The sequence below is a fragment of the Penicillium longicatenatum genome, assembly GCF_028827895.1.
Source record: "Penicillium longicatenatum strain IBT 33135 chromosome Unknown contig_3_segment0_segment0, whole genome shotgun sequence".
Taxonomy (NCBI): Eukaryota; Fungi; Ascomycota; class Eurotiomycetes; order Eurotiales; family Aspergillaceae; genus Penicillium; species Penicillium longicatenatum.
This window is the reverse complement of record NW_026643121.1, coordinates 2409782-2428656: the sequence shown is the minus strand read 5'-3', so window position 1 is coordinate 2428656 and position 18875 is coordinate 2409782. Positions and strand designations below refer to the sequence as shown.

The window sequence follows — 18875 nt, the reverse complement described above, 5'->3', positions numbered from 1 at the left end:
TGATCCACTCACCGCCTGGAATTCCGACTCGAAAATTTTTTAACATGTTGCATCCCTGCATGAGGTTCATTTCCCGGATCTATAGTGGTGTACGCAGAGTGATCTTTCATGCGAGTCGGCATATCGAATGTTTAGCATAAGGATGAGTTGAGGGACCGTAGCTCCGAGTAACCGGAAAATCTCGATCGACATCCGTGGTTAAGCAAGCGCATGCCGTAAGAAAAATCCAGAAATGAGTTTCCAGGCCAATCAGCGCCACAGCAATTCTAAATCGCATGTTTTGGTAATTACCATCCTCTCGATAAATTACCTAAAAAAAAAAAAAAAAAAAAAAAAAAACTAAGAATCCACTGTTTCCACTCTCTGCTTGAGATTCCTCAGGTGTATTTCGCCTTCAGTAGCTCGCATCTTCCCTTTTACTTCCCCCCTTTACCTACATCCTCGCGAGACCTCTCCGAGTGAACCTGTGTTATTATTTTATTATTGTTGATTCCTTTGTTATTACTTTGAATCTTCTTTCCCTCCTTTGTTCTAAATCTCCTTCACATCACTATGCCGTACAATACCCGTCGCAAGTCGCTCTCCCTCCCATCGCTAGGCATCCACCTCCCCAACTCGTCACGTCGTGCTTCCTCCGTTTCAAAAGGCGCTTCTGAAGACCACCCGGCCAAGAAAGTCAAGCGGTCGCATACTTCATTATCGCCCGAGCCATCTACGGAAAAGGGATCTATTGTGCGCGCGGGTCGGCACGGAGCCTTCGAACATACACCACCCCCCTCGCCGTTAAATGGTGATATTGCGCCAAAGATTGACACGGAAGGCATCAACGATGATATTGTGGTCGCCGTGATCGATCAGCTGGAGAAGACTGGGAATCGCCCCCATCTTGTTAAGGAGCTGGCTGCCGTTCTAGTGTCGCTGAATGCGACTGTCGCCAAGTAAGTCCCCTAACCCCCAAATTGATATCACTTCATCGCTAACAGGTGGGGTCTGAAAGTTCCGCGAATCCCGCTGCGCTTCTGTCTTCCCGACTAGCAGCGTACATGAAGCGTCCTTGGACCGCCCTCGCGCCGTGTCCTATGGCCAAAGAACTTATTTTAATCCACCCACGCAAAGTGTATTACTATTTGACGACCTTCCCTCGTCAACCTATCCCGGAAAATGACGACTTGACAGTCGGCATTGACGGCAAGCACATTACTCCTAGCGTCTCAAGTCTGGATCAAGACGACGAAGATTTAATTTCGCGGCAGCGCAGCCCCAGCCCTGAGGTGGATCTGTCATCCCCCGACTTTGAAGAGGAGGAGGATGTCGACTTGCACAATTCCGCCAACCGGGGTTCTGCTTCAGACCAATTCCCCGACCCCTCTAGTCACACACGCCTGATGCACTCGAACCGTGCGGCCTCCCCGCCCCTGGAGGGCGACGAGAAGGAATTCACTCAGACCGCCAGTGCTGTGCGTGAGCGTGCATCGGAGGAAAAGGCCAGCCGGGATCAGTCGGAACGGGGTCTCTCCGTTCTTTCCGAAGGTCTCAGTTCCATGGATGAAGATATGAGCATCGATTCTCCTATAAATGGAGGCTCGATGTCTCCCTCCATCCACGGTGAAGAGGAGTTTAATGATTATTTCTCACACATGAACGCTGCCGATAACGGGGCTCAAGATCTGGATGAGGCCGCTGCCGCCACTCTTTTCGGCACCTCGCCTTCGCCTTCTCTTACCTCGATCGCATCGTCCGTCTCGTCTGGAACGAGTATCGTTGATGACTGCGAGGAAAGGGCTGGCCCTCTTCCAGCTGCTCCTCAGATCAGCCTTCCCACCGATCCGGATGCCGCGCCCGTCTCAACTCTCAAGCGATCGCTTGACATGTTGAACAGCGGTTTCCCCGATGTGGATTTGAAGATGTCTGATCTGACTGAATCGCACGAGAAGCTCAGCCTTGGTCCCCGCGCCTTTTCCAAAATGGAGACCGAGACTGTGTTCGCTTCCGATTCTTGGAGAGAGTTGCAGAACCCGGAGACCGTCGAGGTTGACGAGCTTGATGAAATGTTTGGCGAAATCTAAACAATCTTGCTTGTGATATCCGGACTGCTTCATCTCTTTTCTTCATTTTCTCCTCTCCTCTCGCCTCTCTTGAGAGCCACTCTTGTCGTTATACCCTATTATCGCCTTTAAACCTTCGCATATTCGGCTCCCATCTCCCCGCCGTGCTTTTGACCTTTTCCCCTCTCATTCCTATTCTTGTACATATACTACTGTTTTCTGATTTTTATTTCTATTAATCGCCCTGGATGGGTAGATGAGATGGGAGATCTGGGTTTATCGGATTATTATTTTTATTCTATCGACGAAAGGGCAAAAAGCGACCTATTTTTCTTGTATGCTAAAGGCGTCACGCAAATCCATGGAACAATTTCGACAATGAATTCATATCCTTACCTAAGCCTCCTGCCAACTTCCAATCAAAGCGGCACTTCCCATTTCCCCGCCACTCCAACTTGTTTCATCTCAACGGTCGCTATTCTACATTCCATTACATCTCTGCTATCTTTTGGATCCCATCCAAATGTGTTTCAATATTCTGTAGGCCAACTCCGAGGCCGCGCGATCCAATTTCGGCAACCCGAGCCGGCGAATCGCATCGTGCCGTTATCAGAACCCTCCATCGCCAAGAACCTGCGCCCTCACTTTATTGCGAATCCTGACTGCCTAAACCACCCGCTATCATGACAATGGAGGAGCCGCCCCAACACCCGCCGGGGGAGGGTTGCTTAAAACAAGATGGCGCCCCAAAGCAACAATATGAGCTTCCCCCGCCCTCTCCTCTCAACCCGCCTCCGTCGCCGATACAGCTTCCACTGTTGGAAATGGAGGACCGCACGCTAAAGTTGCCATTCCGCGCCACAGAGGGGGTATTGCCCCGCGGTACAATCGCCGAGTGCCTCGGGCTTGTGAATCTTGCCGCCAGCGCAAGACAAAATGCAGTGGCGATACTCCCGTTTGTCGACAGTGCCGTGAACTCAGGGCGACTTGTAGTTACCCTGTTGGATGGAAAGAAAAAACGAAAAAGTAGGCTGCTGATTATCGATAAATCTTTAACTGTGCTAACCACTGCATTCCAGACAAGTCGAAAAACTTACTGAAAAAGCCTACGACTATGAAAATTTGTTGAAGGATTTGGGCAATCTTGTGGAGGCTCGTGTGGCGGACCGGATCAAAAGCTTGCTGGACAAGGTATGCTCATGCGCTGTCGAAATTCATAACAGTCGCTGATTTATTGCAGCATGGTTTGGATGTAGACTATTCACCCAGCAGTGCTCAATCTCACTCTGTTACCCCTCAGGACGAGGTTGTAGAAGCAGATGAGCTGAGCTCGCCTTCATCGATTGGTTCGTTGGAGGCAATCGATCGAGTGGAAGAGGACTTGAACCGAAATGAAAACTCACGGGCGACTGGATATATGGGAAAGAATTCCGAGGTGACTTGGATGCAACGACTTCAAAGAGAAGCAGAACACCGATCGCAAGGGCTGCCAGGATCTTTAGAACCCGGACAGAGCAAGCGACAAGATGATGATCTCGCCCTTCACGCCGTCAACTACCATCTCGATGATTTGGACATCAATGCCCCGGGACCGATTGACGTGTATGCTGTTCCTCCACGAGAGCAGGCAGATCACCTTTTCGATGATTACCTGCGAACCGTCAACCCTTTTTTTCCTATCATCAATCGACCTCTCTTCACTGCGCAGTATAAGACGTTTTATGAAAGCAACGCGCAACCAGGTGATAAATGGCTTGCCATTTTGAACATGATCTTTGCCATTAGCTCCAAACATTCCCATCTGGTTGAGGCACCATGGCGGGGAGATGAAAAAGATCATTTATTGTATCTGAATCGGGCCAGAACTCTCAGTATGAATGGTGATGTTTTATTCAGCCATCCTGATCTTCAGCAGGTCCAAGTAGAGGGCTTGATTGCCTTCTACTTGCTTTCATCAGACCAGATTAATCGCGCATGGAGAATCTCTGCGCTGGCAGTTCGGTCTGCAATCACCCTGGGCATCAATATGAAGAACAGCAGCCCTACAACACCGAATATTTCCAAAGAGGCTCGCTATCGAGTTTGGTGGTGTCTGTACACGTTCGAGCATCTTCTGGGCATAATGACTGGCCGCGCCTCCTGCATCCTGGATGGAATATGCACCACGCCCCTGCCCTTGCCATGGGCAGAGGACAAGCTTACAGAACCAGCGGCAGCTGAATTGTTAAACGATTCGACCATCCGAGATGACCGTATCAACAAGGTAATGGCCAGTTCTTGGGTGCGACATATGCCTCTTAACCCTACTGGAGGCAAAGAAGCTTCGCATCAAACCCGTGCACGCGACAACTCGTGGGTGAGGAACCTGCCTGTCAGCGCTGGTCTCTGCCACCTCTACTACTGTGATTTGGCTGTCGTCGTGCAGGAAATCGTGAACAAAGTGTACTCGGTGGATTGTGTGATGGTACCTTGGTCTCACATTGAGAATCGAATCGGTGAGCTGAGGTGCCGAATCGACCTCTGGTTCCACAGTCTTCCGACCGCACTTGACTTTACCAACAAGGAGGATGAAGGCCCTGAGCGACTCCGGTACAAATTGGCCCTGGCATTTCACTACTACAGTGCACGAATCACATTGGGACGCCCATGCCTCTGCCGGCGTGACGCGCAAAAGAAAAGCCCGGCTGAAAGGTCGGCTTTCAGCCATGACATGGCAGAGCTGACCCTGGAATCTGCCAGACTCATGCTCGATCTCATCCCGGAGGAGCCCAATGCTATTCAACTTTATGAAATTGCCCCATGGTGGTGCATCTTGCACTACCTCATGCAATCCGCAACGGTACTCCTACTCGAGCTCGCCTTTGGGTGTGTTCACATGCCAGAAGAAGAAAGTAATTTCATCGTCTTTGCCAAAAAAGCCATCCGGTGGCTCTTCGTCATGTCCCAGTACAGCGTCGCCTCGCGGCGCGCATGGCAGCTATGTGACATTTCTTTGCGCCGTCTGTCCATCGGCATGAAGTTCGACATCAGCGACATGCCTTCCTATCCCTACCAAAACGCACCTGCTTCCACTGTCTCCCTCGAACATCCCCACGACTTTGCTCAGGAAATCCCCTCCTCCACCTCAGGCCTCTGGAACCCACACTTGGAAGATTTGTCTTTGATCAATCAAGAACCTTCCGAATATGGTGTTGATCATTATTACAACAACTCCGGTTATCCGGATATGCAATCGACTGATCTCATGTCCTCATTCACAGGCGATGCTCAAATGACGGACGATTTATACTTCCCGTACGACCCCATCAGCGGCGAGTTTATTCGCTCTTTCTTCCCATATTCGAATGAAGATCTTAATTGGGATCAGATTTGATCTTATTGCGGAGAAAAGTTGTGCGATTCATGTCGATGACTGATGAAGTACCGAAAGCTCTTTTTCGCTCTCTCTTCATTTCTTCAACCTCCTCTCTTTTGGATTTGACCCTGTATCTAGGCTTGGCCTAGAGTTATGATTTGTAATTTCTTACAATTTCTTTTCACTTTTCGGTGGCTTGGATATTTTTTTTTTGCCGCCCCAGCTTTATACCAACAACGGCGTGCTTTGCATAATCGACATGGAATGGGAGGTTATCTTATTCGGAAGTACCTCTTAACGAGGGAAAGGGTGGGATGTGGTTACTGGCTAGGTAGGCATGGTTGCCAAATGATTTATTTCTGGTGGCGTTTACTTTTTGTTTTCTTTTGGGATGGACGGACGGATGGATGGATGCGTTGGTTTGGTTGTGGTCTTTTCTAAGGGTTTAGGATTTCAAGATTGGCCTCATTGCTTGTCGAATACTTCTTTGACCTGGTTTTGAGTGATGTGATTGGATATGAATATAATGGCATCAAACACGCTTTCCAAGATTGTATCAACTGTTCACATGTTTTACGCTTAAGATCGAGTGAGGCCTATTGCTATGTAATGCTCCCGAAGAGAAGGAAAGGAAAACAAGTGATAATACATCGTATGAACACGGGAAAAGAAAAAGGGTATATACACTGTTTGTCCAAAGTCCAAGGGACATAAATATTATACAAGCGAGGTTTTGGACTCGCTAATCCTAGACAATGGGTACTCTTCAGCCACTTCCTTAACGAAAGTTTCCATCCAAGGAGAATTTTGAATCTCTTTAAAGCGGGTTCGGAGCCGTTTATCTCGTGGCGCAGTAAGAACGCCCCGGCCCCGTAGACGGCTCGTATGGCCCGGAATCTCGATGTCGATAGCATCTTGCATACCGGCACGCATAAGGAAAGCCGCGCACCAATCCAGGACAGCCTCGACCTCCGTAGCGGGCGGTTTGCCACCTTCCAAGGTAAGATACTTGTAGATGGACCTCGAGACGTCGAGTTGGTAGCCTTGACCGCTGGATGGCTCGACCTTAATCTTCTCATGTGGGTTTATCTCAAGCTCACGCATAGCAGCTCGAACGAGAATGCGGATGGTGTTCAGATCGGGAATAACAGCCTTTGACATGGAATGGTTATGCCAAGCATGTTTGTAACTAGGATTTCCCAATTGCCAGTCACGCTCGGCGTGGAGATAGAATCGGGAAACACCGCCTTCTCGCTGACGCCATTTCTGTGGATTGGGTGTTTTCTGAAGCCAGCGAACTGCGAATTCATGACCGACTTTGCAGCCGTGCACGTCTAGGATTGCACTGAGAAGAACGTGGAAAGAGACTGTGGGGACATATGGGAGTCTTTCGCGACTGGAGATTGTGCGGTTGAGCTGGATTTGGCCTGCAAGAACTCCCAGTTCACCAGGAACTTTTCGAAAAATGGCCCGTGTGCGCTCAAGAGCTTTCCATTGGAAAGTATTTGTTCTCGGGAGCTTGCTTCTAGGCGTGTTGAATTCCCCGGAGAAAAATCGATAAAGAAGGTGTTTTGCGCGGTCCAAGCTTTGCCTTAAGGACTTTTGTGCTGTGTCTTCGACTCCACTGGCCTGTCGGAGCTTTAGGGCACCGTCAAGCCTGACTATCTTCGCTCCTAGAGCTAAGATGTTACTGAAGCCCCAGGATTTCAGCCTATAGTCACGCAGGTACTCAAAGGCCAGAATGGCGCGGTCCCAGTCACCAAACTCAATGTGAAGGTTAGCCATTGACCTGAGCGTGTTCACCGTAAGTGGTAATTCCAGTGATTTAATCACCGAGTGGCTCAAGTCGGGATTTCGGGTAGCAGCCGCAAAGCGAAGGATCGATGGGGCTAGAACTTGGGTGCCGTAAACAGCAGGTGGGATCGAGGGGCCATCAATATCTTCGCTGAAGAGCAACCAGTTTCCGAAATCATCGGCTCTGGCAGCAGTGGCCAAATCAAGTAGATCGGCTAATGTTGTGAGTGACACCTCCGGGAGGGACGACTGCGTTAGTTGAGAAGTGTTGAGTTGCTGTGCGTCGAAAAATGGTACATCCATAGATTGGGATCGATTGAGATGCTCAAAGAACGCTTGAATATGATGGACCTTGCTTGCATCAACGATGTTTTGAAGCCACGCGTACTGAGTAAAGGCCTGGGTGGCTTGGCGTTGGTTGCTATAGCTTTTGATATTGTATTGCACTAGGCCAGTTAGAGCGGCTGTCTGGTCATATAGCTGTGCTCTCGTCATGTTATTCAGATCGTCTGCTGAGGGAACTGGTTCCGTTTCCCATGGGGGCACAAGGTTTTGGGTAGACCGTAACACCCTTTCTAACGCCACTGGATCTTCATTTGGCTTTAAACAGCCAGACTCGATTATTCGAACAATGTTCTCAGTCGTAATCCTTCTTGTAGGACGAAGTTCGTCGGCAGCGCCAGGAGGATCAAGCAAGGCGGTCAGAGGCTTTGCGAAAGTGAGCAATTCAGAAGGGGCGGAGCCACGGAAACCAACCCCGTTGTAAGCGATATTAGATAGCCCATTTCGTAAACTGGAAACCACTTCAGAGCTGATTGTTTTTAGGCCAAGTCCGTTGAACGGCAGCTTTTGGGAGCCCCTGTGGGTCACAACCGGATTTTCTTGACCTGGACGACGCCAGACTCGCTCAGTGCTAATATTGGTCTGTTGCACAAGGTCAAGAGCTTCCATAAGAGGCACCCAGCTCTCAATTTTCCAAGTTGACTGAGATCTGCGGCCGCACATTTGACCCACCAACCAAGCACCCTGTTTGTTGAACCCGTGTTCAACGCAGCACCAAAGAATCAGCTCTAACCAAATCTCATGACCTAACTCTCGAACTCCGACTTTGAAAGGAACAAAAGGGGGCTCTTCTCCTGCTTCGGTGGCTGCGGATGCAAGGGCAGACTCGTGTTCCAACCATGCTGCGTCAGAAAGAACACTCATAATGTGGCCCGTAAGCAGATGTAATCCGGGTGGTCGGAGTGATGACAAATTGGTTTTGTCATCTGGCGATTGGTACACTCTGTCGGAAATCAAGTCTAGGTGGTGCAAACGAGCAAGGATACGGTAAACACAGGACATTGCAAGCTCAGACTCAGCTGCTGGTCGATCTGCAGCTTCCAGTACCAATGAACCAAGGTTCACTAATATTTCCCCCAAGAACGTGCGAGCGAATTCCCTTGCTGCTGGTCGTGCTCCTGACAGCATTGCAAGAGGGATGTTGTCAGAAGGCGAAGATATCGGTATTAATTCGCGTTTAATTATAAGATCATCATGAGGAGCCTCTGAGAGCTGGTCAAGAGAGAGTCCTGTGTTTTTCCAGGCAAAGCATGATGTTGGGCGCTGAGGAGTCATGTAAGGAATGAGCACTTCGTATGTGTCGACGAAAGTGCCTAGGAGGCGGTATACATAAGACCATTGGCCCAAGTCAAATCCCAGATGATTGACCAGATTCAATCTTGCCTCAGTTCTCGCATGGTACAGGAATGCCTTCAAAGCATGACCGCGATCAAGAATGGCTGCATGATCTAGCAGTGAAGCGCCAGCCTCGGGCTTGCCCGGGGTGATCTCGCCCTTTTGCGCTGGTGGGACACATTTCTCCAAAAGTGGTATCCAGGATTCGATATTGTACTTTTCCCATGACGGGAGAGGGGACGGTGGTAGGGAGTTGTAGGTGAGTAGAAAGTCGTACTCTTTAGGCTTTATGTTGCATTTCGCCGATGAAAGTCGGGTCTGGAGGGCGGAAGGAGGGGAGACACGTCGAAGAGAGAGGATTGACCCACGACCAGTTCGCAAGAGGCCGCCGGGGCACAGGCACCTTCTCATGACACGGCGAGAAGCCTCGCGAAAGGCGCCTGTGGATAATTCACGGACTCGATGGGTTCCGGTGCGGCGTGGCACATTTCGAGTCGTACATAAACTCAGGTAGGTCACAGAGGTTCTCCGATCCGTTTGATCCGTTTAAAGCCGATTGTAATAGCTGTGAGCCCGTCAACACGGGAGTGTTGAAAATGTTTGAAGGAAAACGAGTCGCTGGAAATTTGGTGCTAGAGGGATGAGTCAGCATACACAAGCTGCAGCCAATCGGAGCCACCGTATTTACTTCGAAGACTAGACCACTGAGAAGCTCCTTTCAAACAAGTTGCTCAAGTGTATGGATTACTAAAATTACTCGAAATTCTACAGGCTGTAGATACATAGCTCCGAGTCCTCAGTTCTAAGTCGAAAAAATTGCCTGGTGCGCGTTCTATCGGCATCAATGAAATTGAAATGATTGAGCACTTCCAAAGTTTAGGCAAGGCGCAGTATTCGAAATCCAGAGCAGTAATATGATCGAGGAAATAACTAGATTCCTAATTAATCACACCCCTGCTTTATACCAGAGAAATTGGGTGTTAGGAAAGGCCTAGCAATGCACCTCCTCGTGCTCACTCAAGGTTTAGCTCATCGGAGACAAACTTTTACCAACATGTCTAGGCAGGAACAAGGCTCACGAAGCTGAGGGTTCCGGTAGCATAAAAAGCGAGACCAGTGGATGGACAGTCACGAAAGCATTGGGAAGCTAAAGGAGCCCGGCTGATGAGCTCGTCCTGAGACAATAGATCCTGTTCCTCCGGAGTCGGCGGGAGCGGAGGTGAGAGTATGAGTAGGTGAAATGGGAAGTATCAGCTACCATGGAGGATGTTGAGGATTATATCAGTGGATATGTCTAGTGTTGAACTATCGATGTGTTCTACATCGGGAACTACAGTGGGAAAATGAGGATGACCTGGCTTCTCACTTTAATTTTGATCTTTCTCACTTTTGGTTTGATTAAGATGTTTCCTGCAAACCAATTCTGGAAGAATGAATACTAGTCTACCCGTCAAGTAAGCAGAGGAAAAGTATATAGGATCATGCCAGAGTCTCATTCGTGGATGCGGTATAGGTCTATATACATATGTACTTTTTTCTACAACTGCACAGCAGCCATAGTAGCAGAACAACCTTTACCCTATCACACAAGGCAGCGAAAATGCCGAAAATGAGCACAACATTCTGCAGACACTTAAACCTGAATGCCACGGAAGTGGCGAGCGTGAACACGCTGGTCCTGCTCGCCCTGGGATCCCTCAGAGGACTCGCCCTGGCTTTGACCCTGGCTCTGGCCCTGGGAGCTGGCCTCGGGAGTGGCGGTAGGGCCGACAGGGACAGTCACAAAGCTGGCCTGACCACCGCCGAAGCCGCCGAAGCCGCCAGAGCCAGCAGAGCCACCGAAGCTACCACTGGGCTGGGCAGCGCCAGAGGGGGAAGCACCGGATTCACCGCCAAATCCACCAGTGGGCTGGGCAGCGCTCGAGGGGAAAGAGCCGCCCTCACCACCACCGAAAGTGCCGGAGGGCTGGGCACCAGACTCACCGCCGCCGAAGCTTCCAGACGGGGCAGCACCAGAGGGGCCACCAGAGGGGCGAGGACCAGGGCGGCCAGATTGGTGGCCACCAGAGCCGTGACCGCCAGATCCTCCAAAGGTACCAGAAGGCTGGGCAGCGCCAGAGGGGGATGCACCACCTTCACCACCGCCGAAGCTACCAGTGGGCTGAGCACCGCCGGAGGGGAAAGAGCCACCCTCACCACCGCCAAAACTGCCGGAAGGGAAGGTACCGGTGGGCTCAGAGCCAGTGGCAATCTGAGAAGTAGGGGTGGCATCCTGGCGCTTGCCGAGCTAATGAATGTCAGCATCTAATCAGAAAACAAGACAAGGACAAAAGGTGCACATACTCCGGGCAGGTGCCAGGCGACGGTGTTGGGAGCCAGGCAAAGGGCAGCAGTAAGGCCGAAAACAATGTTGAATTTCATGGTGAAAGTGTTGTTGAGATAAGAAGTAACAACGAAAGTGGTTGATATAGTCGAAATCAAGAAATTGTGTAATGAATGGAATTGGTCGAGTATCAAACTCTGGATGATCCGAAAAAGCTATTGGAAAAGAAGGAAGCGCGCAGCACTCTGGTTCAAAAAATGTTTCTGGAGGGCTCGAAGTGCTTTATATACCCCAGCTGGGACCTTTTGGCTGGTGTCCTGTCAAAGTGGATCTCCAGCCGCTAAGGTTAGCTGAGACATCTGGACCTGGCCCTGAGTTCTGGGAACGGTGGAGATCAGCATTCTGAGACTGCCGAGCAAAGGTGCTCAGCGTTTTCATCCGTGGTAGATGTGTCGAATCAACAGTGATCCTGGCAGAAGGTGGTCAGACGAAGCCCTAGGAGCCCCCGAGCATATTGGTCCGTTGTATGTGGAGCCGATACCTGGGGAAGGCCAAGACACGCCATTCAGGGATTCAAAATTGCCGAAGCCCTAAGCCTAAAATACTGTATATTAACGCTGCTTTTTTTTTATATGAAACGTTCCTGCAGGAACATGTCAAGCTGGTGTTTGATGTTTGACAGAGGCCGGTTATGAGGTGTGAAGTGTAAATGTGAAACGGACGAGTCATAGCTGAGCTCCACTAAGGCTTACGTCCTCTTGTCGATCTATCCGCTGCCTGCTTCAAATTGAGGAAACGGGGCGATTGATTCTGGATGGCCATTGGACCATTTCAAGATCCGGCGTGGCAAGCTAAATCCAGACAACTCCGCCAACCTTGGCTTTAAAGGCTTTCTAATAGTCAAACACCGCAACGCCACGGCGGTCTCACGCTAAGTTTGCTGCACAATCGTCCCGCCCATTGCGCGTCCCCCGTCAAAATAGGAACATTGTACTCGGCAGTTAGATCATTCAAAAAGAAATGGTATTGTACAGAAAGAAATACTCCGTAGACCTCAATTAACGTGATACCAAACAAAGAACTCCACACGGAAATCTCGTCACATCATGAAGGCGCCAATAGTGCCTCTTCATAATTCCTCCTCAGCAAGTGGCATGTCACCTCCTAACTCCTGCTCCACCTCATCTACTACAAAGCTCTCGTAGTCTTCCAGGCCCTTTTGGACGTGCACCTTGAACCGGATGACATCGTTGAGCATAGTCTCCACATTGGTGTGCAGTTCTTCCCGGAGTGCATTTGCCCGCAGAGTCAGCTGCTCATACTCAATGTTGGTGTTCATCTCCCGCTGCTCCATTAGTTGGACACTGTCGCTGAGGGTGGCGCGCATCTTGGCAAGCTCCTTCTCCATCTTCTCAATCTGGGCGTCAGACGCCAGCTTCTGAGTGGTGGTGATTTCCTTTGTGCGTTCAAACTCCTCTTCTGCCGCCCGGCGCCGGTGCTCCAAAGCCTCGACTTCGCTCCGTTTCTCGTCCATCGCCTCCTTAATATTGTCAAGTAGATTGCGACGGTCTAGGTCATCGTCGATCCCTTTTTTCCGCCGTTCATTGATCTCTTTACGCAGCGCCTGTAGACTATTACGCACAAAGCCCCGGAGATCAAGATTCAATAAGTGCGCCGGGTGATAACCTGTGAAGGGCTCGGCCAGGAGACGATCACCCTCGGATGAAATGCGATTGGGTGGCCCTCCAACCTGACTGGCGGAGAAATTGTTCTCGTTAACATTCAGTTGGAGCTCAAATTCTTCACCCTTGGCATTCTCCGCGGAGGAAGGAATCAAGCTAGTTTGGTAGCCCAGGGTGTTGTAAGTCTTGACGATTTCCTCCAAGTCCTCAAGCTTCTGGCTAGCCTCTGCCTCTTTCTCCATGACGCGGGCGTGTGTCTCTTCCAAACGAGCCATTGTATCTTCAAGGCTTTTTTGGAGACGTTCCCTTTCGGTGTTCATGCGATCAATATCCTGAATGGTGATGCCCTGTTGATCCACGCTGGCTTGAAGATCAGCTCGCTCCGTTTCAGTCGTCTGAAGTTCAGCGTCGGTTTTTTGGATTTCAGCGTCCAGAAACTTGATTCGAGTCTCGTATTTCTCGATCTTTCCTTTGACGTTCTGGTTATAGTCTTCGAACTTTCGCTTGTCATCCTCTAGAATTCGGAAATGCTTGTCCAATTTGGCCATGTCGGGGGCATTCCGTTCCATCTCCTCGATTTGTGCACGGAGAGCTTGATTCTCTGCTTCCAAAGCTTCCAACTCTTGCACATACCGCTCATTGCCACGTGCAAATTCTGCGGACATGTTCTCAATGTGCGGGACTAACCTCTGCTCAGCCATGTCGTCATCCTCATCTTCGCCACCCTGAAGCCAGTCATGGTAGGCTTGAGTAAGAAAGCGGAAGATGATGCGATCGCCAGTCAGATCAATACCAGCTTCTGCGCAAGCCTCATCATACTGCCCATGTACATAGCCCTCCATCATCTGCGCCAATTGCATTAACCAGTGTAGCATGCCAAGGAACGTTGACCAGTTCTGGCCACCAACAGCTGCAATCTGGGACTTCGTAATTCCCTTTTCGTACGGATAACGTAGTTGTTTGAGAATAGGAGGCACTTCGGCATCCATAGCTTTCTGAAACTTGTATCCGGGATCAATACGGTGATACAGCCACTGGAAAATGTAATTGAAGTCCTTTTGGGTCGGTGAACGGAGGGTGTTTTGTCCCAAACTATGCTTCATTTCCAACTCGAATTGATTGGCAGTCAGATATTCCAGTAGCTCCTGTCCGATGCGCGCCTGGAAGGATCGATCCCGAAGTGGGCGCGGATCCCTGGGGACACCCGCGACGCTGGGGACTTGGTTGAAAAAAGACTGGTGGCCCATCGGTCCACCCATTGATGGTCTTGAAAAGACACTGCTCCGACGTTGTAGGTTTGGGGGGGCAGGATTCGACGAAAGAGAGCCTGGCGCAAAACTTTGACGACCCGCACTGGCGCCATGAAACATGTTACTTGACACGGATCGGCGAACGGATGAGAGACCAGCCTCAGCAGCGAATGGACCTCCGGTGGAAGCGCGTGCGAAGTTGGGCTGCTGAGGCCTGCTTGCCGAATTTAATAGCGACGTGCGGCGAGCATTTTGCGACGTGAATGGAGGGTTGTTAAACCCAATAGAACTTGTACGTTTTAGAGCAGAAGCGGGCTGTGGGATAGCGGAATAATTCTGTACACTCCCAAGCGTCTTGAGACTATACGTCAGCTTGATTTTGTTTTGCGACCAGAAGAAATCCATACCTCTCGGGGCCCCGGGCGCCTGACGCTAAAAAGATGAGTATCTTGCGACATTGTGACTGCAAAAGCCGCAAAAGCGGCGTGTTGTGTCGCGCTGATTCCAGTAAATAGGCAGAATATGTAGTAGTCTCAATTTCGTCAAGTCCAAGTCAGCATGCACAATTTCGCTCGTGGAGGGGGGGCATTGTTATCGTGCAGGCTTGGGCAAGAAGATGTAAACAAGAAGCGGGTCGCGACCAAATGAGGAAGGCGGTACCGGGTTGAAGCAAACAGGACAAAAAGGGACACAATCACGAGACTTTCCCAGATTCGGTGTGGGGAAGCTTGGCGGTCCTGACTTCCGAGGTCCACGGCGTTTACCGATGACGGTCGCCTTCCCCTACTCCATACTGTCTTTCCTTTCTCCATCCTCCTAGGTCGAGTTGACTCTAATCCATAATGGCTCCTCGTGAGGAGCTGATCACGTCTGCCGTAAGGATGAAATTGCCTGTTTTCGATATTTAATGCTAACATATGCCTCTAGGTGACTTGTATGAATATATCGCAACCGTCGCGTGATAGAGTTGGTCGCTGACGATGAAATAGTTCTCCAGGATCCATCGGTCGCTTCGTCGCCCATTGAGAAGAGAGTCGCATTCCTGCAATCGAAGAATCTCACCCAAGAAGAAGTCGACCTCGCCTTATCACGAGTGGGTGAGGACCCAGCCGCCGCCGCAGCCGCCGCCGCAGGCGCAGCATCATCACCAGCCCCCTCTTCACAACAGCTCGCCTACCGGCCACCACCACAAGTGCCGCAAGGATATGGCTATCCTCCATACAATCAATGGCAGCCCCCTCCAGAGTATGCACCACCATAAATTCTTATCAATACCTTGGTCTAACCGCTCAGCAGGCCGCCGAAGCGTGACTGGCGCGACTGGTTCATCATGGCGACAGTTGTGGGTGGCGTAGGATATGGACTATATTCTGTAACTAAGGTATGTTCATTCCGAATGGACAGTAGGGCATCGTGAGCCATGCTAACAAATCCAGCGCTATATCTCCCCATTGATTGCCCCGCCAACTCCTCCTCAACTGGAGCAAGATAAAGAGAAAATTGACGAGCAATTCTCCCGGGCATTCGATCTGATTGAACAGCTTTCGACTGATACTGCAGCCTTGAAGGCTGCCGAAGATGCTCGTACTGAGCGCCTGGATACCGCTCTCAAGGATGTAGAAAGTCTTGTTGCAGATTTGAAGACATCTTCACGGCGGAGGGATGATGAGACTCGCCGGATCAGTGATGAAGTGAAGTCGCTAAAGGATGCCATTCCCAAGGCTCTCGAAGGTGCCCGGGAGGGTAACGAGAATCGATTGAAGGAACTGGGTACCGAGTTGAAGAGCCTTAAGGTTCTTTTGGGTAACCGTCTGGGTGGCAGTGGCGCCGCTCCTGCGGCTGGCAGAACTCTGGGTAGCTCTACCCCCATTCCCACTCCCGTTCCTACTCCCAATCCTGTCCCATCTACTGCATCCCCATCGACCCTAGCGGATACAACTGCTACTTCCTCTATCCCGACTACCAATGGTCTCCAGGCAACTGTGACCTCACCGGAGCAGGAAACCCAGTCGTCGGCCAATACCCCCGCCGCACCCAGCCCTCTTTCGCAACTCAATCGATCGGCTTCTATCCCAGCCTGGCAAATGGCTGCCGCCAACCGAACCAAGAGCTCCTCGCCATCGACTCCAGCCATTTCGACTGATGACAAGCCAGCCGACGATGAGCAGAGTGCTCCGCCCAGCTAGATCTGGGATGTTTCGGGTCGGTTCCCTGTATACCTCTTCGCTTAGATGTATTTATCACAATGGAATTTTCTCTTCTTTTACGTACTTACTCAGTGAATAGACTCAAATAACTTTGACTTATTCACTTTAGTGGTTTAATAAATTCTGAATAACTGAAAATCAATTCGGATATATAAATAATGCATGGGAGCTTGCCGAATTCAACGATAAGATAAGAGATAAGATAAGCGCAATACCTTCCAATCCAGAAGTCGCTTTTACATGCAACATTTATTCAAATATGAGCATAATGTCATCACCTAAACCCTCCCGCAGATCTCACTCTCCATCCACGCATGAGAAGGGCCGCCACCATCATCGTAGTCGACATGGCCACTCGCATTCCCACCGGCACCGACACCGCGATGACGCGCGCTCGCGCTCCCCCCATCGATCCGACCGGCACAGGTCAGACCGCCACCACCGTCGACACGATCGAGACCGAGATCATCATGATCGCAGGAGCAAGGATGCACCCGCACAGCCCGTGATTCTGCCGTTGCAGGCGCGAGAGCTCTCGAGGCGTGATTTGGAGGTGTTTCAACCCATGTTCGCGATGTACCTTGACATCCAGAAAGGCATATTCATCGAAGATCTCTCTGAGGAGGAAGTGAAAGGAAGATGGAAAAGTTTTATTCACAAGTGGTATGAAAAGAAGACATCTATAATGGATAGCTCAAACGTTAATTCGTGACACAGGAATCGTGCGGAATTAGCTGAGGGCTGGTACGATCCAGCCACTTTGCAGAGGGCCCGGGAAAGCATAACAGAAAGGTCTCCACCCGCAGAGGCCAAGAGAGGCTCACCGGATTATGCACGGGATGAACAGAAAGAAAATGTGGACAACAAGGCACCGCCAACCGCCGAAGAAGATGATGATGACGATGACGAATATGGCCCAACACTACCTCAGCTCAACTCAGGAAGAGGCTTTACGCAATCTGGGCCGACAATACCGAGATTGCAGGACCTCGAACTCAAGAGAGGTAAGCTTTGCCTACTCAAATGAATTATCATAGCCTGCTGACGAATCCATACAGAGTCCGCAGCTGAAGATGCCTTTGCTGAGCGCGAGGAATCACGACAGCAGTATCGTAGTGACATCCGATCTCATAAATCGGCAGTGCGGAATCTTGAAGACGAAGTTGCGCCCCGAGCAGAAGCCGGGACGAGGGAGAGACAGCTCGAGAAGCGCCGGGAAGCTGCAGCAGCTAACCGCGAATTTGCAAACGCTCGAGGCGCGTCACCTGAGGCTGCACCGGAAGAGGAGCTTATGGGGTCTGGAGACAATGATCTCGCTGCTTTGAAGAGGGAGAAGGAGAAAGACCAACGCAAGAAGAACGAACGGGAGATTCGTAGGGAGGAGATTCTTCGGGCACGAGTAGCAGAGCGAGAGGAGCGTGTTCAGGCCTACCGTGAGAAAGAGCAGGAGACAATTGGTTGGTTGCAGACTCTTGCGAAGCAACGTTTTGGTTAAGCCTAAGTTGAGTTCTAAAATTTCCATTACCCATATACCTTTGCTACTTGAGCGATCAATGAATCTGCGAGTTTTCTAAATATGGTACACTACACCAGTAGTCAGGCTCCCCGAGTATGAATCAATAAAAGTCTATAATATGGTTGGAATATGCAACCTGTCTATATATTTTTCTTTTATTGGATCGAAGTCTGAGTCCGTTTATACCATGGATGTAAAACCAGGCTCCTACGGTCAAGCAACCAAGAAATCACATGTTGCCATACACTATTACTGCCCTCGCAAAGCAGCAAGCGAAGAGACTTGCTTCCCATTCACAAAGTTCGCCGCATCCAACCACTTTTCAAACGACGCCCGCACGGCAGGCCATTCAGAATCAAGCATAGAAAACCACGCCGTATCCCGATTCCGGCCCTTAATCATCATATGCTGACGAAAGACACCCTCAGCCGTGAACCCAAAGCGAGCAGCAGCTTTTTTGGACGGCTCATTGTGGCTATCACACTTCCACTCAAAACGGCGGTATCCCAGATCCTCAAAGACAGCCTTCGCGATAAGATAGAACGCCTCTGTTGCAGCGGTCGTACGCTGCAGCATTGGCGAGAAAACAACGTAGCCGATCTCGACTACGCGGTTCTTCTGGTCGATGCGCATCAGTGAGAAAAATCCCACTGTTTTGTTGGATGGCGCATCGATGAGGGCGTATAGATACGGATCAGGGGACTTAGAGAGTCGCTCTATGAATGGGATGAATGATTCTTTGTCTTGGAAAGGCCCATCGGGGATGTAGGCCCAGACTTCCGTGTGCTGTCCTATACTTTCCCAGAGGTCGTCGGTGTGTCGAGGGTCTAGCTTTTCAAGACGAACTGTGCGGCCTATGAAAGTGGCCGCTGGTGGTGGTTTCGCGGGATGCGTATCCACAGGTACTCCAAATTGTCTAGTCATCTTGGATTGCTTGTGGTATCAATGGAAGTAAATGCGAGTCTGCTCGGAGGTGGTGAGCTTGAGATAAATCAAAGTGGGTTAAGACAAGGTTACTTAAATGAG

General features: G+C 50.4%; 8 protein-coding genes across 8 annotated transcripts; 5 read left to right on the top strand and 3 right to left on the bottom strand.

Annotated features, from left to right (window-relative positions):
• Positions 1-552: 552 nt before the first annotated feature.
• N7484_006272 (uncharacterized protein) lies at positions 553-2066 on the top strand (the record flags this gene model as incomplete). The annotated part of the gene is made up of 2 exons (XM_057116690.1): positions 553-938; positions 998-2066. The coding sequence occupies 2 exons, from the start codon at positions 553-555 to the stop codon at positions 2064-2066; spliced, it is 1455 nt and encodes a 484-aa protein (XP_056972573.1).
• Positions 2067-2734: 668 nt separating this feature from the next.
• On the top strand, positions 2735-5418 carry N7484_006271 (fungal specific transcription factor domain-containing protein; the record flags this gene model as incomplete). Its single annotated transcript, XM_057116689.1, has 3 exons — positions 2735-3071; positions 3130-3236; positions 3286-5418. The coding sequence occupies 3 exons, from the start codon at positions 2735-2737 to the stop codon at positions 5416-5418; spliced, it is 2577 nt and encodes an 858-aa protein (XP_056972572.1).
• Positions 5419-6117: 699 nt separating this feature from the next.
• Positions 6118-9282, bottom strand: N7484_006270 (uncharacterized protein; the record flags this gene model as incomplete). Its single annotated transcript, XM_057116688.1, has 1 exon — positions 6118-9282. One exon carries the CDS (start codon positions 9280-9282, stop codon positions 6118-6120), a length of 3165 nt encoding a protein of 1054 aa, XP_056972571.1.
• Positions 9283-10471: 1189 nt separating this feature from the next.
• Positions 10472-11179, top strand: N7484_006269 (uncharacterized protein; the record flags this gene model as incomplete). The annotated part of the gene is made up of 1 exon (XM_057116687.1): positions 10472-11179. One exon carries the CDS (start codon positions 10472-10474, stop codon positions 11177-11179), a length of 708 nt encoding a protein of 235 aa, XP_056972570.1.
• A 1144-nt stretch (positions 11180-12323) lies between these two features.
• On the bottom strand, positions 12324-14584 carry N7484_006268 (kinetochore-associated Ndc80 complex subunit NDC80; the record flags this gene model as incomplete). Its single annotated transcript, XM_057116686.1, has 2 exons — positions 12324-14480; positions 14534-14584. 2 exons carry the CDS (start codon positions 14582-14584, stop codon positions 12324-12326), a joined length of 2208 nt encoding a protein of 735 aa, XP_056972569.1.
• A 384-nt stretch (positions 14585-14968) lies between these two features.
• On the top strand, positions 14969-16312 carry pex14 (putative peroxisomal membrane anchor protein (Pex14); the record flags this gene model as incomplete). Its single annotated transcript, XM_057116685.1, has 5 exons — positions 14969-15001; positions 15054-15060; positions 15116-15371; positions 15423-15507; positions 15563-16312. The coding sequence occupies 5 exons, from the start codon at positions 14969-14971 to the stop codon at positions 16310-16312; spliced, it is 1131 nt and encodes a 376-aa protein (XP_056972568.1).
• Positions 16313-16680: 368 nt separating this feature from the next.
• N7484_006266 (uncharacterized protein) lies at positions 16681-17828 on the top strand (the record flags this gene model as incomplete). Its single annotated transcript, XM_057116684.1, has 3 exons — positions 16681-16838; positions 17051-17337; positions 17392-17828. 3 exons carry the CDS (start codon positions 16681-16683, stop codon positions 17826-17828), a joined length of 882 nt encoding a protein of 293 aa, XP_056972567.1.
• A 270-nt stretch (positions 17829-18098) lies between these two features.
• On the bottom strand, positions 18099-18773 carry N7484_006265 (GNAT family N-acetyltransferase; the record flags this gene model as incomplete). The annotated part of the gene is made up of 1 exon (XM_057116683.1): positions 18099-18773. One exon carries the CDS (start codon positions 18771-18773, stop codon positions 18099-18101), a length of 675 nt encoding a protein of 224 aa, XP_056972566.1.
• Positions 18774-18875: the final 102 nt, after the last annotated feature.